This window comes from Falco naumanni, chromosome 3 (assembly GCF_017639655.2).
Source record: "Falco naumanni isolate bFalNau1 chromosome 3, bFalNau1.pat, whole genome shotgun sequence".
In the NCBI taxonomy this organism is placed as follows: domain Eukaryota; kingdom Metazoa; phylum Chordata; class Aves; order Falconiformes; family Falconidae; genus Falco; species Falco naumanni.
In genome coordinates, this window is record NC_054056.1 from 17,540,734 (window position 1) to 17,556,438 (window position 15,705).

General features: G+C 45.5%; 1 protein-coding gene across 6 annotated transcripts in view; it reads right to left on the reverse strand.

Annotated features, from left to right (window-relative positions):
- The window catches only part of SAMD11 (sterile alpha motif domain containing 11), a 129,049-nt gene that overhangs the window by 90,278 nt on the left and 23,066 nt on the right, over positions 1–15,705 (reverse strand). For all 6 annotated transcript variants that reach the window (XM_040586994.1, XM_040586996.1, XM_040586997.1 and 3 more), the window contains exon 3: positions 396–574. In XM_040586994.1, coding sequence (XP_040442928.1) covers positions 396–574 — 179 coding nt within the window. The remainder of the gene's footprint in view (positions 1–395; positions 575–15,705) is intronic.

A 15,705-nucleotide genomic window follows, 5' to 3' on the forward strand; every position in this document is an offset into this window, starting at 1 on the left:
GGCCCATACAGCTCTGTGTATTTTCAGAGCTACGAAAAAGGCCCACAGATGACTTCTTGGTCTTGCAATTCATTGGCCTCGCCAGACACAAAGATACAGAATGCTGGACAGAGGGTGAAATAAAATTTAGTCTGCAAGCACAGATACCTTTAGTGCAAATGCAAGGTGCAAGGCCCCATAGAGTCCTACTCACCCCAAACAGGAATAAGCAAGTAGAAAAGAGGACCCGACTACTCTTTCTGAGCTATAATGTGACATCTGCACTTTAATTTCAGGCCCTGGGTGTGACTCCTTCGGGCAGCCTGGGCAGTATTGGCCCACAAAGGCTGGTCACCTGCTGCCCGGTTTTCTCTGTCTTTGCTCTTGCAATGCAGCACTCCCTAGCAGGAAAGTACCTTCTTTTCATGATACTGATATGGAGATCCTCCTCCTGCTTTACTTCAGGGTGTTGACCATTGCTCTTATCACTCTCTTCACTGTCATCACTGTGTGAGAAAATTGAGGTCAGCTCTTTCTTCAGGATCCTGGTTGGAGGTAGGGGGATCGTCCTCTTCTCTGCCAGGCGACCCCGGTTCTGGCACGGGATGGGATTAGTTGGAATGGGAAAGGGCAGGAGGAAAAGAGAAGAAAACAAGAATTTGGTTAGGCAACCCAGAACCAAGCAGCTCCTCTCAAACAGCTGCCCTGTGAAGGCAATGCTGTTAAGTCTTTGCAGGTTTCAAACTGGTATGCCGGGTGGACACTGGCTGTGTTTGCTTTGCAAAACACTTTTCAGCAGGGGCATATTTACATCTAGTTCTTCCAGTTCTAATATTCAAGTCATGCACTCTCCCCACCTCTTCATTCCTAGCTTGTGCCTCCTCTACACCAACAGGAAAGGAAGACGGCAGCAGAATTAGCACCAATCTCTCTCTCCAGAGTATTTCCTACCAAATGTTCCACATTAACATAGCAAAATAGGTTAAATTAAACCTTTGCCAGTAGCCCTGGGAAGATGGGATCCAAGTAATCCAGAACACTTTGGACTGCAAAGGGAAAACTGCCTATGCCAGCCAGCAGCAGGTTTGTCTCTCACACCAGTGAACAGTCCACATCAATTTAAACGGGAATTACTGAGGCTACTTTTCACTGTTCATTTGCATGTTCAGATGAATCTAGCAGGTCTTGCCTTGTGCAGCCTTTCCCTAGGTGGTCCTGGCAGCATACTTCCCCCTCAACAATCCACTTCTGACAAGACACAAATAAACAAGAGGAAAACTCCCAGGAGGCACAAGCTGCTTTTCCACTGCATGTGTATTTGTGCACGGAACCTTGCACACAGCATGACCCTGGTCCAAACCTCCTTTCTTCTGCAACTATTACTCTGCCCCTGCACCCTTTGTGCCTGATCCACAAGAAGGTATGAGCCTAGCTACAGCACGTTGGGTTTTTAGGTCTCACTGTGATAGACCCTGTTTCTAGAACTTGGGGTATCCAGCCTGATCTGTGATTGACCAAGACAGAGAGCCGTAATACGAGCACTTACAGTGGAAGGTATACATTGGAAATCCAGGGAGACTGCAATGTCATTGCTCACAGAATTTAAAATTTTAGCAAGCAAAATCATGAAATTAGGAAGGGAACCACAGCGAAGCAAAGGAAAGCACAGTTTCATGCACATTCTTTGTACAGGTATGTAGGCATACTTCCTTCAATAGGACAAGTCATAGAAAAGAACCATTTTTAGCAAGGATTGGAAGAAAAGGAAGGAAGGTGTCTGAAAGAGATCAAATAAGTACAGAGTAACATTTAACTAATAATAGTTTCTCTGAAACATCGACTCCAACTTTGCAGCTAAACCTAGGAAAATGAAAACGTCCTGGGAAAGCCAGTCAGGCTCTCTGCAGGGGAGAACAGAGGAAGACTAAGTGATAGAAGAGCCCATGTTTTTTTAATTAAACAAATTAAGAACTTTACACAAATACAAAACAAAAACTTCTTGTTTACCTCTGTCAATAAATTCCAGTTGTGGTCATTAAAGGGGAGCCCTAATCATTGTGATAATTAGCCAAATCCATCTGGAAGGCATCACCCCAAGGAGGCACATTAGCTTTTCCATTCTGATGCGCGTCCAAGCCAAGAACGCAGCTGTCTGTGAACAGCAGACACCCAAGGGAGCAAAGCACAGTGGGCCAAACTGGCTTAAAAATGGGAAAACGTGTATACAAGGAAAAAGACACGCACTTTCCTCTTGAGAGAGATGCAAAGAGGAAAAACACACCTGTGGACAGCAACAAGGTAAACGCTCCCACATCTCCAAGTATCCCAAGTACCAAACTTGGATACAAAAGCTGCAGCAGGCTCTGTAGTGAATCCAAATGCCCAGACTCAGACACAGGAGAATATCCGTACTCTGATTATTGCTGGGGGCTCCCGGAGACCCACCTGCACAAGATGAATTGCTATGGTGGGAGGAGCCAACTGCATCTATGTGACAAACAGCAAGTGCTTTTCCCTTGCCCCTGCAGGCTCCCCTTAAACAGCAGCAGAGACCCACTCACGTGGCCCTTTGCAAAGAGGTTTCTCACTGTCTGTCCCCAGGAGGAACATGCAACACAAACGGTGCATCTCCCAGCCTTAAATACTTCTTCGCGTACAGATAGATTTCCACCCCCGCCCCCTTTTCTGCTCCAGTGCATAGAGCAAATGTGCAAAGCTCACCTCTGTCTGAAGCCACCTTAGTAACTGTAGCTAGCACAGCGTCAAAAGGGCAGTAGGGAGCAGAAGAGGAGAGAAAGGGAAGAGTGAGAGGAAGGAAAGAAAAAGCAGGGAGGTCAGTATTTGCACTGGATTTCTGTCATGATGAAAAGCTAGGGTTTGATATCAGCATGAGCTTTATCACACCAAAGCTTTACATAGTTTTCTGAAGTTGCAATTTATCATAACAATTAAGGGGGGAGGGGACGGAGGGTGTGCAAATTTCCACTTCAAAATAATTGCAATTCACTCTCTGCTGTGACTTCACAAGCTAAAGAGAACAGCGCTGATCAGATACTAAAAATCATTTTATGGTCATTATGGTACCTTTGAGCAGTTACCAGGTCTCAGTGACTGCCCAGGGACTCATCAGCCTTAACAAGAGTGAGAGTGCAGCAAACAGGGAGGCACTAAACCTAGAGAAACAGCCCATCAGACCAGGAACACAGGATCCCCCTTCCCCCTGCTCCCCAGAACGCTTATTCTTTGCCTTTCTGTAAATTGTATCCCTACACCTAAAGCTGCTGCATATATACAGACACCTATATATACACACATATACATGCACCAATTACGTAATAATCAAATAGGCATATACCTACCTATACAGGTATCACCTAACACACAGAAAGCTTCTTCCCTTAAAAGACAAATGAAAAGGAATGGAAAACAGAATCTGCATCTGCCGCAACCTCTGGTCACAGATAAACAGTAGTACTTTTGTTCTGACCAGGGCCCAGACATGGACAACATCTGAACCAGGGCCATAGTGGTTCCAGTGCCCTCGTAAGCATCTGCATTCCAGCACCAGCAATACATGTTTTAAAGTTGTGTTTACTTTGTACTTTGTATTTCTGCCATTGGGGCATTTTATTTATTTATTTATTATGTTTCTCCATTCCCAGAAAATTAAAATAGACTTAGCCAATCAATTTTGCCTTTTATGTTCACCTATAGTCAGTTTTGAATCAATTGCGCTTTCTTAATCTGTTTAGAGGCATTCACCAGTAGATACACATTACTTTTAAATTAAGCACAAAAGTAGCCAGAAGCCTGGTCCAGAACCTGCTACAATCAATTGTCTTTCCATTGACTTGAAAGGGCACTGGTCCAAGCTGCAAATAAAAACCACTCATTTGTGAGAAGCACTCTATCCAAGGAATCACTGCTATGACCCTGGCTTTTGCTGAAGTCCTTTGCCAGTTGTACAGACAGCTTACAGGACAGGAATGTACCTACAGAACTGAGCAGTATATCAAGATACCTACAGTTACTCAGATTCAGAGTTATCAACTATCACTTGCCACACAGCGGCAGGTAGTGAAGTATGCACTTAGCAGAGAACCCACCCAGAGACTGCAGTGGCATCGCTACGTATGGGGAGGTGCATGACGATTTATAGATATTTGATGTAAGCCTTATAATCTCACATTTAAAAAGCTTGTATTTGTGTGCCATTACAGAGTGATCTCATACTTTAAAGGGATGCCGATGTTGAACCATGAACCCTATAAGAAAGTTGGAATATTTTGAAAGAGAAAACTGCCTCCCAATTTGTTGATATTCATTGGGATGTCTCATGCTTGGGAAAAAAAAAACAATCAATAATCTCCTGCCACCAAAGAGCCAGGCATCTTGGGACTCCAGCACCCCCCTGTTAAATAACTCCATTTTTACACACATGAAGGAAAGGGGGAAGGTGCGCTTTGCCAGCTGGCTTGCTTAAACTAGTAGGAGTGTTTTGGCCAGCGGGTCAGAGGAGCATTTTCTATAGCTGCAGAGCCAACAGCTGTTAGTACAGGTGCAGCACCTCCAGCAAAAAGATGAAGTATACGCAGCCGTAAATACGTCTTATAGCTTGGTCCAGCAGAGCCAGGTTGCCTGCCAGCCCCCTGGCACAGGGACCACAGGCAGAAGGTGATACAAGGAAGAGATGACATCTCCTATGCACAGGGGGAACACAGGATCCCCACTGAGGACCTGTCCTCAACACATACATCTGGGCGTGAAATATAGCTAGCCCCTCAAAACGCTGCTGCAGAGTTACCGCACAGGTACTCTCCCCTTCCCTGCAACAAACCCTCCAACAACCTCTTCGGTGCCTGAGAGCAAAGATGTTTGCTTTCAGGACAAACGCTGACTCAGATCAGAGGAAACCTCTTCAGAGCATGCACCCTCCTTTCACAACACAAGGATTTCCCCCACCCCTTGGGTAGACGGTGGGGGCATGGAACACAGAGTATCACTTACCCTCTCTTTAATTAGCGTACTAAAAAGTAAAATGTCTCTGCAATTCTCCAAAGCTTTTTGCAAGGGTGGGTGTTGAGGGCACTGCAGAACTGCCTCACGTATTAGGACTCCCTTCCCTTTATACATTGTTAAATATTAATTTTGTGGGTTATGATTCCAGCTAACGAAGCACAGCTGGAGTTTGAGTCAATAACCCTCTATTCCCCAGACACATTCAGCTACCCACCCAGCCGTTCCTGCGTCACTCCAGCCCTCAGTCACTCACCACTTCACCCTCCTAGGGTCTTTTGACACCATTAATTGCTTTCATTGCCTCTCAAAGTATTGTCTGGGTGGGGGGTTGCTTTGTTTTTAAAAATCACAGGCAGGCATATTTCCTTTCCCCAGGAAAAATCAGATGGGTACCAACACTATTTAAAGTTACTGATTACCCAAGTCTAGAGATGCAACTACAAATAAAAAAAGCCCAACAACTTGGGAACAGTGGTAGGTTACCTGAGTGGTGAAGCCTGGAAGCCTGAACGTTCTGTCATGAAAGCAAAGGACCATCAGAAAGATGGCAAAGAAAACCGTGGTGATGTTTCTTCCCCTTCCAAAGAGCGGAGAGAAAATTCCGCTGTGTGTGGCTAAGCAAGGTCAGTAGCATTACAAAATAAAATCTTTCTCCCGCCACCCATCCAACCCCCTCACAGCTCTCCCCTGGAGCCGTGTTCTCCCAGCCAAGAATACCAAAACCCAAACTGTTGCATAAGAGCCCTGGGAGAGCCTGCAGATGGAATGACGGGCAGAGAGCACAGGGCTTGGGGGAGAGACAGGAAGGGAGGGTTAGGAAAGGTTTCCTGCCCTGGGAGCTACTGCAACAAGGTCAAAACAGCTGAACACCCTGGTGTGACATTCAAAGTCAGCCAGAAAAGGAAAGATTCCTTGCAGAGAGAGTCCCTGGTGAACATTTAATTGATCCCAGCAATGGAAAGGCCTTTGCTATGAGAGCTGCAAGACAAAAAAGCTCCATGGAAAAAAAAATGCACATGAAAGCAAAGCTTTTGCCAGTCCACATTAACTGCCAGCCAAACTCTGGACATTTGATCCCATTGGGAATTGACCCAGGAGGCTGAGCAGGTGCAGTCCCTATGGACACCACTTCTTCAGCATCCAAATGAGTACCAGAAAAAAAGCACAAAAATGCAAATGCACAAAGACTTTGCCCACCGATAAAAATATCAGAGCTGTTTACAAGACGATTCACGTGCCTGTGACTCAACTCTCAAATATAGTTTCTATTGGATTAAAAAAACACCCTTGCAGAAGCAACAGCACACGCATTCTTTCTGCATACGTAGATCTGGGAAATAGAGGGAGCAGACAGGGAATGCTGGGGGAAGGTAAGAGGGGACGTTTGTGCACTGCCAATGCTGGGAGCTGAAGAATGCTAAATCTTTTCCATATGTGAAGGAAATCCTCAAGTCCAGACAGCATTTTCTCTCTCTTTTTATTGATAATAAAGATAGGGAAAAGGAAAGGGGGAGGTTCTGAGAGCCTGGAATATTTTCCTTTTACTTTTTTGAATAACAAACCTAGTCAAATGGCTTTAATTAGGAAAATCACGCAGCAATGGAGCCCACATATTCCCCTGTAGGATAACTGACAAGAGTCTGCATTTACCTTCAGCTGTGATTAGTGTAAACACCTAAGAAAGGGTCAAGTTGCCTTCCAAGATAATCCTCCACTCTCCCCTGGGCCTTCATTAGGCGTTTGGGCCAACGCACTACCAGGCTGACTGTTTCGGGAGCAAATCCGGTACAGGCGCAGTTCTGCTGCCCTGCGCTTACCAGCATCTCCGTCAAAGCTGAGGTCACAGACAGAAGCAGCTCTCCAGGCTCTCATCTCACCTCCTGCTACGGTGTTCAGTAAAGAACGAATGAATAAAACAACAGTCGACAGCCTTCCGCCGCATCTGCCTTCCTCCCCTCCTCGTCAGCCGCAGTCCCACCCTTTAACCTGACCACTAATAAGCTGATTATTTATCATCACTTTCCAGTAACACCAGCGTTACACTGGAAGTTGTTCCAGCACAGGAGGGGTGGCCTGAAGTACAGACAGTGCAGAAGAGAACAGACAGCCATGCCCAGGCAAAAATATAAGGCAGTACAGATTACGAAGATTCTTTGCAGGTTTTGGGGACCACGTCGCACTCTTTGCCAGAGTCTCAGGAAAGTGGTTTACAAGTTCTGGCAATGGCTAGAGGCAACGTGAGGAGGCAACTCGGCACAGCCAGGCAGCTCTAAGAGCTGCAGCCAGGGGGACAACAGATTCTGGGAATAACTACTCCAGCCGGCTCCTGAGGTCTAATGATTCCTCATTAATAGTTTTGAGTTGTCATCAACTGGTTTAAGACAGAAGATACCAATTCCAGCACAGACAGTCCAGGCCCATTTTTAGGGTGTTTTACCTTTGGAGAGAGGGGAAGTATATCGAAGGAGAAAATTACTCTTAACCACAATTTCCTGGTGTTGATCCCAGAGAACTCACCTGACCCCGCTGTGCTCAGTCTCCCTGCTAGAAAAAGCCATTAGTAACACTTTCTCTCTCACTTGTACCTGTTTCTCTGTACTGTTTACATTGTAAGCTCTTTGGAGCAGAGAATAATGTGTTGAGTCTGAGGCTCTGCATAGAAACAGGGCTGTAGGTACTACTGTAATTGGAGAAAATATGTATGTTTTAAACCAAAAGAAAGTCACACTTTTGAGTACAGAAGTAGAGCTGCTGCTCTTCCCATCAATATTAACAACATTATTTTCAGAAGCCCTAAAGAAACAGATGAACAAGATCTGTGAACAGAAGGGAACATTTCCCATTTATTACCTCTGAGTGAGTTATAAAGCCTAAGGGATAATTTGTTAATAGAGTGAGAGCTATGCTTTTCTGGAAAAGCCAACTGGAATTTCCAGTCTTTGAAGGGAGGCAACTCTAAGATAGGAAATCTATCAGTCCTTTGGAGCTACCTGTTTTCAAAAATTCTTTGGAAGAAGGCTGAAAAGTGGCCTAGGCTTTGTTTTCTGTGTCTGTTCCACATCAAGTAACTTTGTCCATTTCAGTTCGAGGTTGCAAAGAAGGAAGCACAGATATGAAGCCAGGTCCTCAGGCAATGTACGTCAGTATTAACGGAGTAAGTCAACCAGCGGAGGATGTGGTACACTGATGCTATCTCTTAAACAAAAGCAAAACTTACATATTTGTCTCTTTTTTCTTTCCTTTCCTGCTCCTCCTCTCTAGTGAAGAGACAAGGAGCAAAAGGGCACAGAAGCTTTCAGACATTTTCCCTGCTTTTCACACACCTCACTGCGGTACCTTTTGAGTAACAGAAAGACAAGAGAACAAAATAATTGTCCGTCATTCCCCCTCGTATTAATGTTTCACTCCAAAGTTTCATTACATCAGGTCCAAGAGAGCACGGCCTTTCCCAGCAAGACTAAAATATTTCATCAAGAGGAATATGACTGGGGTTTATACTTTTATTCTGCTCTGGAGACACAAGCTTAAAGAATTTTTTTTTAGATTCTTGAGATTTCAAAGTGTGGCTCACAGCCTGCTCGGACAAAAGGAGACAGACCAGGCTTTGTTCGGGTCCTACAAGAATGAGGACCAGCCACTGCAGCTTTTCATTGGGTAGAGTGCAATTTCTGCCTCAAGTTCTGTTTTGAGCTTTTTTTTTCTTCTTTTTGATAAGTCTTCACTGTCATAAAGACCAACTTTCACAGAGATCAAACAGAAACGTTAAAACAGTTCTTCCCAAAATGCATGTTGCTGCTTTAATAGAAACCAAAACAGGCTTTATCTAAACAGTTCAGTGTGTTTTACAAAGTTCAATCGTTATGATCTTCACTTAATGGGAGAGACAGACCTGGATTTGTTGAGTCAGTTCCTCCTCTTCTTTAGTTGTCCATATGGCAGAAGCTTTTGCTGCTGCTGTAGTTAATGAGAGCTACAGCTGGTTCTTTTGGAAACATCAGGTCCAACATAATCCTAAGCTGGTCTTCCAAAATATTGAAGTGTCCCATGATCACCGACGACTTTGAAAACATAAACTCATAGGGGCATCAGTGGAACTTGCAGGCTGTCAGTCCCTAACCCCAGCCATACTCACCTCAAACACCCTGGCATAAGACTAACCCAAGAAAGGTCTTCTGTCCATCCCCACAGCTGGACCACTCCTGTCACAGGCAGAACGAGATGGAAACTAACCCAAGGGCAATTTTTCTCAGCTTTAAAGAAATACATTTCCCAGCAGTTTCCCTCAAAATTGAAGCAACCAAACCGACGAGAGCAAAGAAACAGCAGCTGCTCCACACAGCGGAGACAGAGTAACCAGAGATTTGCATTGCATCTTAGTATTCCCCAAGGAGGCTGGTGCCAAAAATCAGCCACATCTGCCTCCATGACAGGACCACCCAGCAATACAGCACCATCCTCCCTGGACAGTAGATAAGCCTCTTCAATAACCTTAAGCGCAAGCATTCAGTTAACACCTGCACAGAGATCATTCAGGCTGGTAAAAGATATAAATGGATGCCCATACTGTAGTGTTTCAAGTCTGATGCCAGCACTGAAGAGCAGATCAGAGGAATCTGAGGAAAGAGCTGCCACTTACTGAGTAAGCAACAGCCAGGTCTGCCCACAAAGTTTCCTCAGAATGACTCAACTCTCCAACAGCCAAGCAAACTGAAAATCCAAAGCAAACAAGAAAACTACAAATACTAATTAAGGCATTGCTTCCACTTTTGCAAAAAAAAAAAAAATAATGCCTGGTGTTTAAGTAGACTTCATGCTTTTAAACTATCAATACCAAAACAAAACAGAGTAAGGTGCAGTTCATTCACACATGTGGCCTGATTGGTGGAGTTCGTATGAACAGACGCTACCCTGCAAGCCTACTCAAGGCTTTGAAAGGCCCCTTTTTTACAAATCAAAAGCTCTGACACCTGCTGCATGCACAAGAGTGAAGCCATAGCTTCCCTGGAGCCTCTTCCCTGTCCGAGGGGACCAGAGCCAAAAGCAAGTGAAATCGGAGGCAACAAGCCTATCATCTGCTACAGTGACCCTGCCATTCTGCAATACTTTCATCTAGAAAGCACCACGTGTTTTATAAGCTTTTGTTATTTAAGGGGGTTTAACACATCTGGGAGGCTGGTGAGGAGCAGGAGGTCCATTTAAGAGTGGTGCAAAGTGTGATGAAGATACGTAAGGTGATGAGCTAAGTCACACAGAGAAGGGCTGCAGAGCCAGGAGCAGCCTGTTGCACTTCCAAAGACAATATATGCACATCCAGTGGGGAAAAGCAGCTCTGTGGACCTTTTTTAACTATCACAGGAACGGACTACAATACCTTAGCAATGCCTTCTAGTGCTAGGGTCATAAATGCATCCTTTCAAGTGAAAAACAGCTGAAGGTGTCCCTCTCTGCCTCCTAATCTCACTGCCTTCAGATGTGCACAGGCACACAGCTGCCGCTTAAGGAAGCACAAAGGATCTGGTTCAGGCAATTGGAAGAGACTGACTGACAAACTGATCCCTAGCTTTTTTAACTTGACCAGTGTCAACATGCACCTGTGACAAAGAGCTGCCTGGGCACAGAGCGCCCATCACCAGCCTTGGGTGTTACTGTTCAGAAACAATCGGTTCTGTGCTAAGGCTGCAAAAAGCCTTTACCACTCAACAAACCCCCTTTAAAAGTCATTTTGGGGCGACTACCTGATTTCACTCCACACACACAACTTGCACAATGGCAATGACTTGCCCAAGAGTTGCTGGGTAGATGACAAAAGAGGGAGAACCGAGAAGGTTGTGTGCCTGCTGCTCCTCTGCTCCTACTGCTAGAGCACATGTACCGCACGTCGTTCCAACAGGGCCTCTCTTGGCAGTCTGTCACCCATCAGGAGAGCACCGTCCTCGCTGCCACATGCGGTACGGTGTCACCACTACCGCCTTCCACCACCCTCTGCGATACTAAAGCACGACAAAGACCATTCCCCCTTCTCCTCCTCTCACTAGTACCTTTCCTTCAACTGGCTGCACAGCTAAAGGGACTCTTTTCTGTAGTTTTATTCCTTTTCCTCAAGCTTTGTCCCCCTTCCCCACAGCCCCCTCACCCCCAAACCGCCACAAACTACCTACAAAACCCACTGCTTCCATTTCCACTTCATGATCTGCCTGCCACACCTGGGGGATTTCCCAGCAAATTGTATTACTTTATTTGGTCAATTGGCCTACAAATTGATTTTCCTGTACAAATAATGAACATTTATGGTTATTTTCCCCATAGACTGCTTTATTTTCCATGTAACAAAGACTGATTTCCTGCAGTTTTTGAGACCGGAGCATATGATCTGCAGTTACTGTGACCCCTGGTTGATGGATGGCAAGGATTCGAAGCACAACAGGAGGGTTTGGGGCTATTTTCCCCCCTTATGCTCTTAACAGTACTACAGAGAGGGATGTCAGCTGGAAGTAAACACCAGTACCAGACCAAGCAATCCTACAGCATGTTTATTCTGGGAATAAATTGTATTGTTTTAAAAGAAATCCAGTCCTGGGTCCGGCCAGCCACAAGGCCAGGCAAAAGCAGATGAAGTGATCAGGGGGACCAAGGGGGCAGAGCAGACTGTGCCAGGCTTGGGGGGTGGCGGGCTTGAGGGGTGATGGGCTTGGGGGGTGGTGGGCTTGGGGGGTGGAGGGCTTGGGGGGTGGCGGGCTTGGGGGGTGGCGGGCTTGGGGGGTGGCGGCAGGAGGCCGTGAGCCACCGCAGGGCCCTGCCCTGCCCGCCGGCACGCCCAGGCGCCCAAAGCATTTGAGATGGCAGCCCCTGCTCATCACAGCCTTTGGGGAAAGGCCGCAAGGACCTTCTTTAATCTTAATTACATTACTGCGGAGGGGAAGGGAGGAGGAGTCAGGGAAGAAGGTTTTCTAGAAAACCGTCTGGGAGTGAGGTGGCCTGGTGTGATTTGTGGGCAGGACTAGAAGTGTTATTCTGCACTCATCTCCCCAGAGAGGCAGAGACAGAGCAATAGCTCCACAATACATTTCATTTCCACTAATGAGAAAACTACTTTTGAGACAGAGCCTCGAGCAAGTTTTGAAGGTCACTCCCGCAGGTGTGGAAATGAATTGGGCTAGATCGGTCCAAACATAAGTTATTCTACTTAAACCACAAATGGATTATTGTGTGCATGGGGGGTTAACAGCCTCAGGCCTGTGATGTGTGTGTATGTTTAATTTAATACATCTTGATGTCTGGGGCTGCTGGGGACAAAGGCCTCTCAGCCTCAGCACTGCAGAGAAGCAAAGATAGGGAGGTTTGTTAGGTGAATCTGAGAGTGAGGGGGGACACAGAAGAGAAAGTCAATTATCCAGAATAAGTCCCGACTGCCTGCAGTTCCCCATCCCAAGTCCTCTAGGGATAGCTTTGGCCCATGAAGTCTGACTTCAAATCCAATAAAAAATTAACTGATTTTGAACAACTACTAGACATGCCTCCTTAGAGTTTTAATACGTGCTCTTCAGCTGCAGCACAGAGTGGAATTAATGAAAGGAAAGAGTCTGAGAGTATCAGGCATGAGGCTAAAAGCATGCCAAATTCCTGCTTAGCTTCTTTGACTCAGGGGAATCCCTCACTCCCTGGCACTGCTAAGGGCTGACATGCCCTTAGTCCATCAAAGTGTTGCATGGCTGAGAGCACAGGGAAGAGGTATGTCATGACTGAGGATGACACTCATCCTTAACACAAGCTAATCAAGGCAAGGATGCATCTCCCACAACCTACTGGTGTAGTGGGCAGATGTTTCACTCCATGGTGCACTTTTATGGGCTTCACAGTAACTGCTTGCTACACGGCAGCTACCAGAACGCATTTGAAAGTCCACCTCAACAGGAAAGTCAGTCCTTCAAGATCAAGTTGCTCTCATATCCCACTCCTACTCAGAAACCAGATTACATGTGCTGATTAACTGCCAGGAGAGAGGGAACCTATTCCAGAGACAGTACAGTGAACTTCCCAGCTCTGCTGCTCTGTATAAAAAATTTGGTGTTAGACAGACAACTTGCTGTGGGCGTCGCAACAGCTCTAACAAGGACAACAAAAAGGAACCCATTATCAGCTTCACAAGGTGCAGCCCCTCGAATCACAGTGTGAAACCCATTCTTCTCACTCAACACACACAATGCGCAAACACTAAAGTCCAACTCCAGTGTATCAGTAACAGCACTTTGCAGTTGTCCGTAGTTCTTGCTATAAAGTGCTTTTACATCATCATCTAGGCAAGTGAGACCAAGGAAAAGTATGGTGGGACAACTTGCTCATCCTCGCACAGTAAAATGGTAAAGAATCCAAGACTAGAACGGAATGGTCCTGTCTCCAAATCTGGTGCTCCCACCATTCAGTAACCAGTGCACCCCTGAAAAAGAAACCTAGCTGAGATCTACTTGTGATTACCTGAAGGAAGATCTGATACCGCTGCTTGCAGGCTGTGAAGAACTGCGTGCAACACCCTATACCTGTATCTTTGTCCTGAACTCAAGCAGTCTACCTGGTTGCCTCATACAGGTGTTCTGCAGGCACTGAGGCTGAGCTCATCACTCGCTGTGACTGTGCAGCACCCAGAACCACGAGTTCCACTTAGATTGTGTGTACTCACAAAACTGCTCACAGAAATAAACAACTGGTTGGCTCAGCACATCAGGAGCAACATGAGATGATACTGCATGATTTACAATGCATCTGTATATAAAAATATAACACTGGGAAATAAATGACCAACAAATACAATGGCTCTCCGATGAGTACTGAATGGAAGTAGGGAGTATTGGGAGTTGTATGTTTTGAAGATAAACACAAAGAGAATATATATTAAAAAAAAAACCAAACAAAATAAAAAAACCCAGGAGAGGTAAATAATTCATCAAAAGCATAAAAAACAAGAAGCTGCAAAGAAAAGGAAAAAAAAATACCAAAGGGAAGAGTTTTCTGAGCAGGCAGAAAAAATTTCATCTCTCACGGGAGTGAAAACAAGAAATAAATTAATCGGAACAAAAAAAAAAGGAGAAGGGGGGGCATGTTTTTAAAGGTGAAACATTTTGTCTGGAAACTGGTATTTCCCCTCTTAGGCATTTAAGCATTTCCCTAAGGTGAGGAACAGTCTGCCACTGTGCTGCTGGCAGAGACAGCATGGTCTTATGTCGCTCCCAGCAATACTCCAACCATGGACAGAGACTTCAAGAAGCAAACCTGCTCACACAGCCAACACTTACTCTGAAGCAAGTCTAGCAATTTCTTTTACTCAAAGCCACTAAATCATCAAACAGTCTAATGTACATAAAGCCATGTTAACATAAGTTGCCCATAACTATTTGTAAGTCTTGTAGGTTTTCTTCGTTTTTTTAAACAAAGAACTTCCTCCAGAAAAGGGTCTATATTTGGAAGCTTGCTGATGTCAACTTTTGCAAATGACATTCACTGCTTTAAAACACATCTGTAAAAAACGAAAATAAAAACCACAGAGTTTTGTAGCACATACACTTTTGCTTTCTCTTGCATGAGTATACCACCTCAGGCTGTGGCTCCTTCCCATCCCATGAATGATGCTGAGCTGCACCCTATACTAAGCTTTCTGAAGGAGGGGAAATTTGTGACTCAACAGGTGGCAGTCTTCCTTCTTGAATAAAAGTACTTGGGTATACTTTGCCATCAGAGGTGCTGGAGAGCAAATTTAAGGTCCCGAATTATTATTTAGTTGGTGATTTTCTGGGCCTGTTAAAACAAAAATCCCAGCTAAATACAAGCTTTACCAGTTAGACTCTGCCAATCCTAATTCCCCCCCTGCAGTTCCAAGAAGACAGACTTCTCTGCAGTCGCATGATCCCCTTGTGTGCTGTTAAGCAGCTCTGTTTTACTCGGCAAGCATCTGCATTCGAGCAGTCCATGAAAGTGAAAGTGAAATCCCACCCTAGGCATGTTTCCATCACATCTTCCTCCTGCAGAAATCACCAGTTCCAATTAACAGCTTTGGTCTTTCCTGCAGACACCCAGGCATACAGTTTCAAAGTGTTGCAAGAAATGCTGCATATGCCTCCTCATAAGGGCGCCAGGCTGCTACGGAGAAAACCTGCTGGAGGACTCCCTGTCTGCAGTCTATCTACAGGAGCTTCTCCTCTCATTAGCCGAATTCAGAAAAACGACATAATGGTTTGTACCCCAGAGCGACAGAGGACTTGTTTTCTATAGCTCTTTAGGGGCCCTCCATGGGGAATTAGTCATGGAGTTGAGTAATATCTATCATTTGACAAAGCCCAGGAGAGTGAGGAGTCATTTGACAGGTTAACAGGAGCACAGAGCAGCTGCTATATTTAGGTGCCATTAGCATGCACATGTCTTCACACATTTCTACTAGGCACACACCTGTGCTCCTGGACATCCAGAAGGCAGGGGAAAAGCACAGTCAAATGCCAGTACCTTCCCCACATCTCCCAGGGAGGGGGTAAGAAATGAGGGGATTCTCTTCTCCCTGCCTTATCCCCACCCAAGTTTAGAGCCATTTAAATCCTGAAAGCAGACATGACTTCTGCTCTCCACAATCACCACTTCAGAGGCACACAGCACGAATTCTCTCCTAGTCTGAAGAACAAGACAAAGACACAGACCGTATCTGGCTCCAGGTCTTCTCCCTGTGTG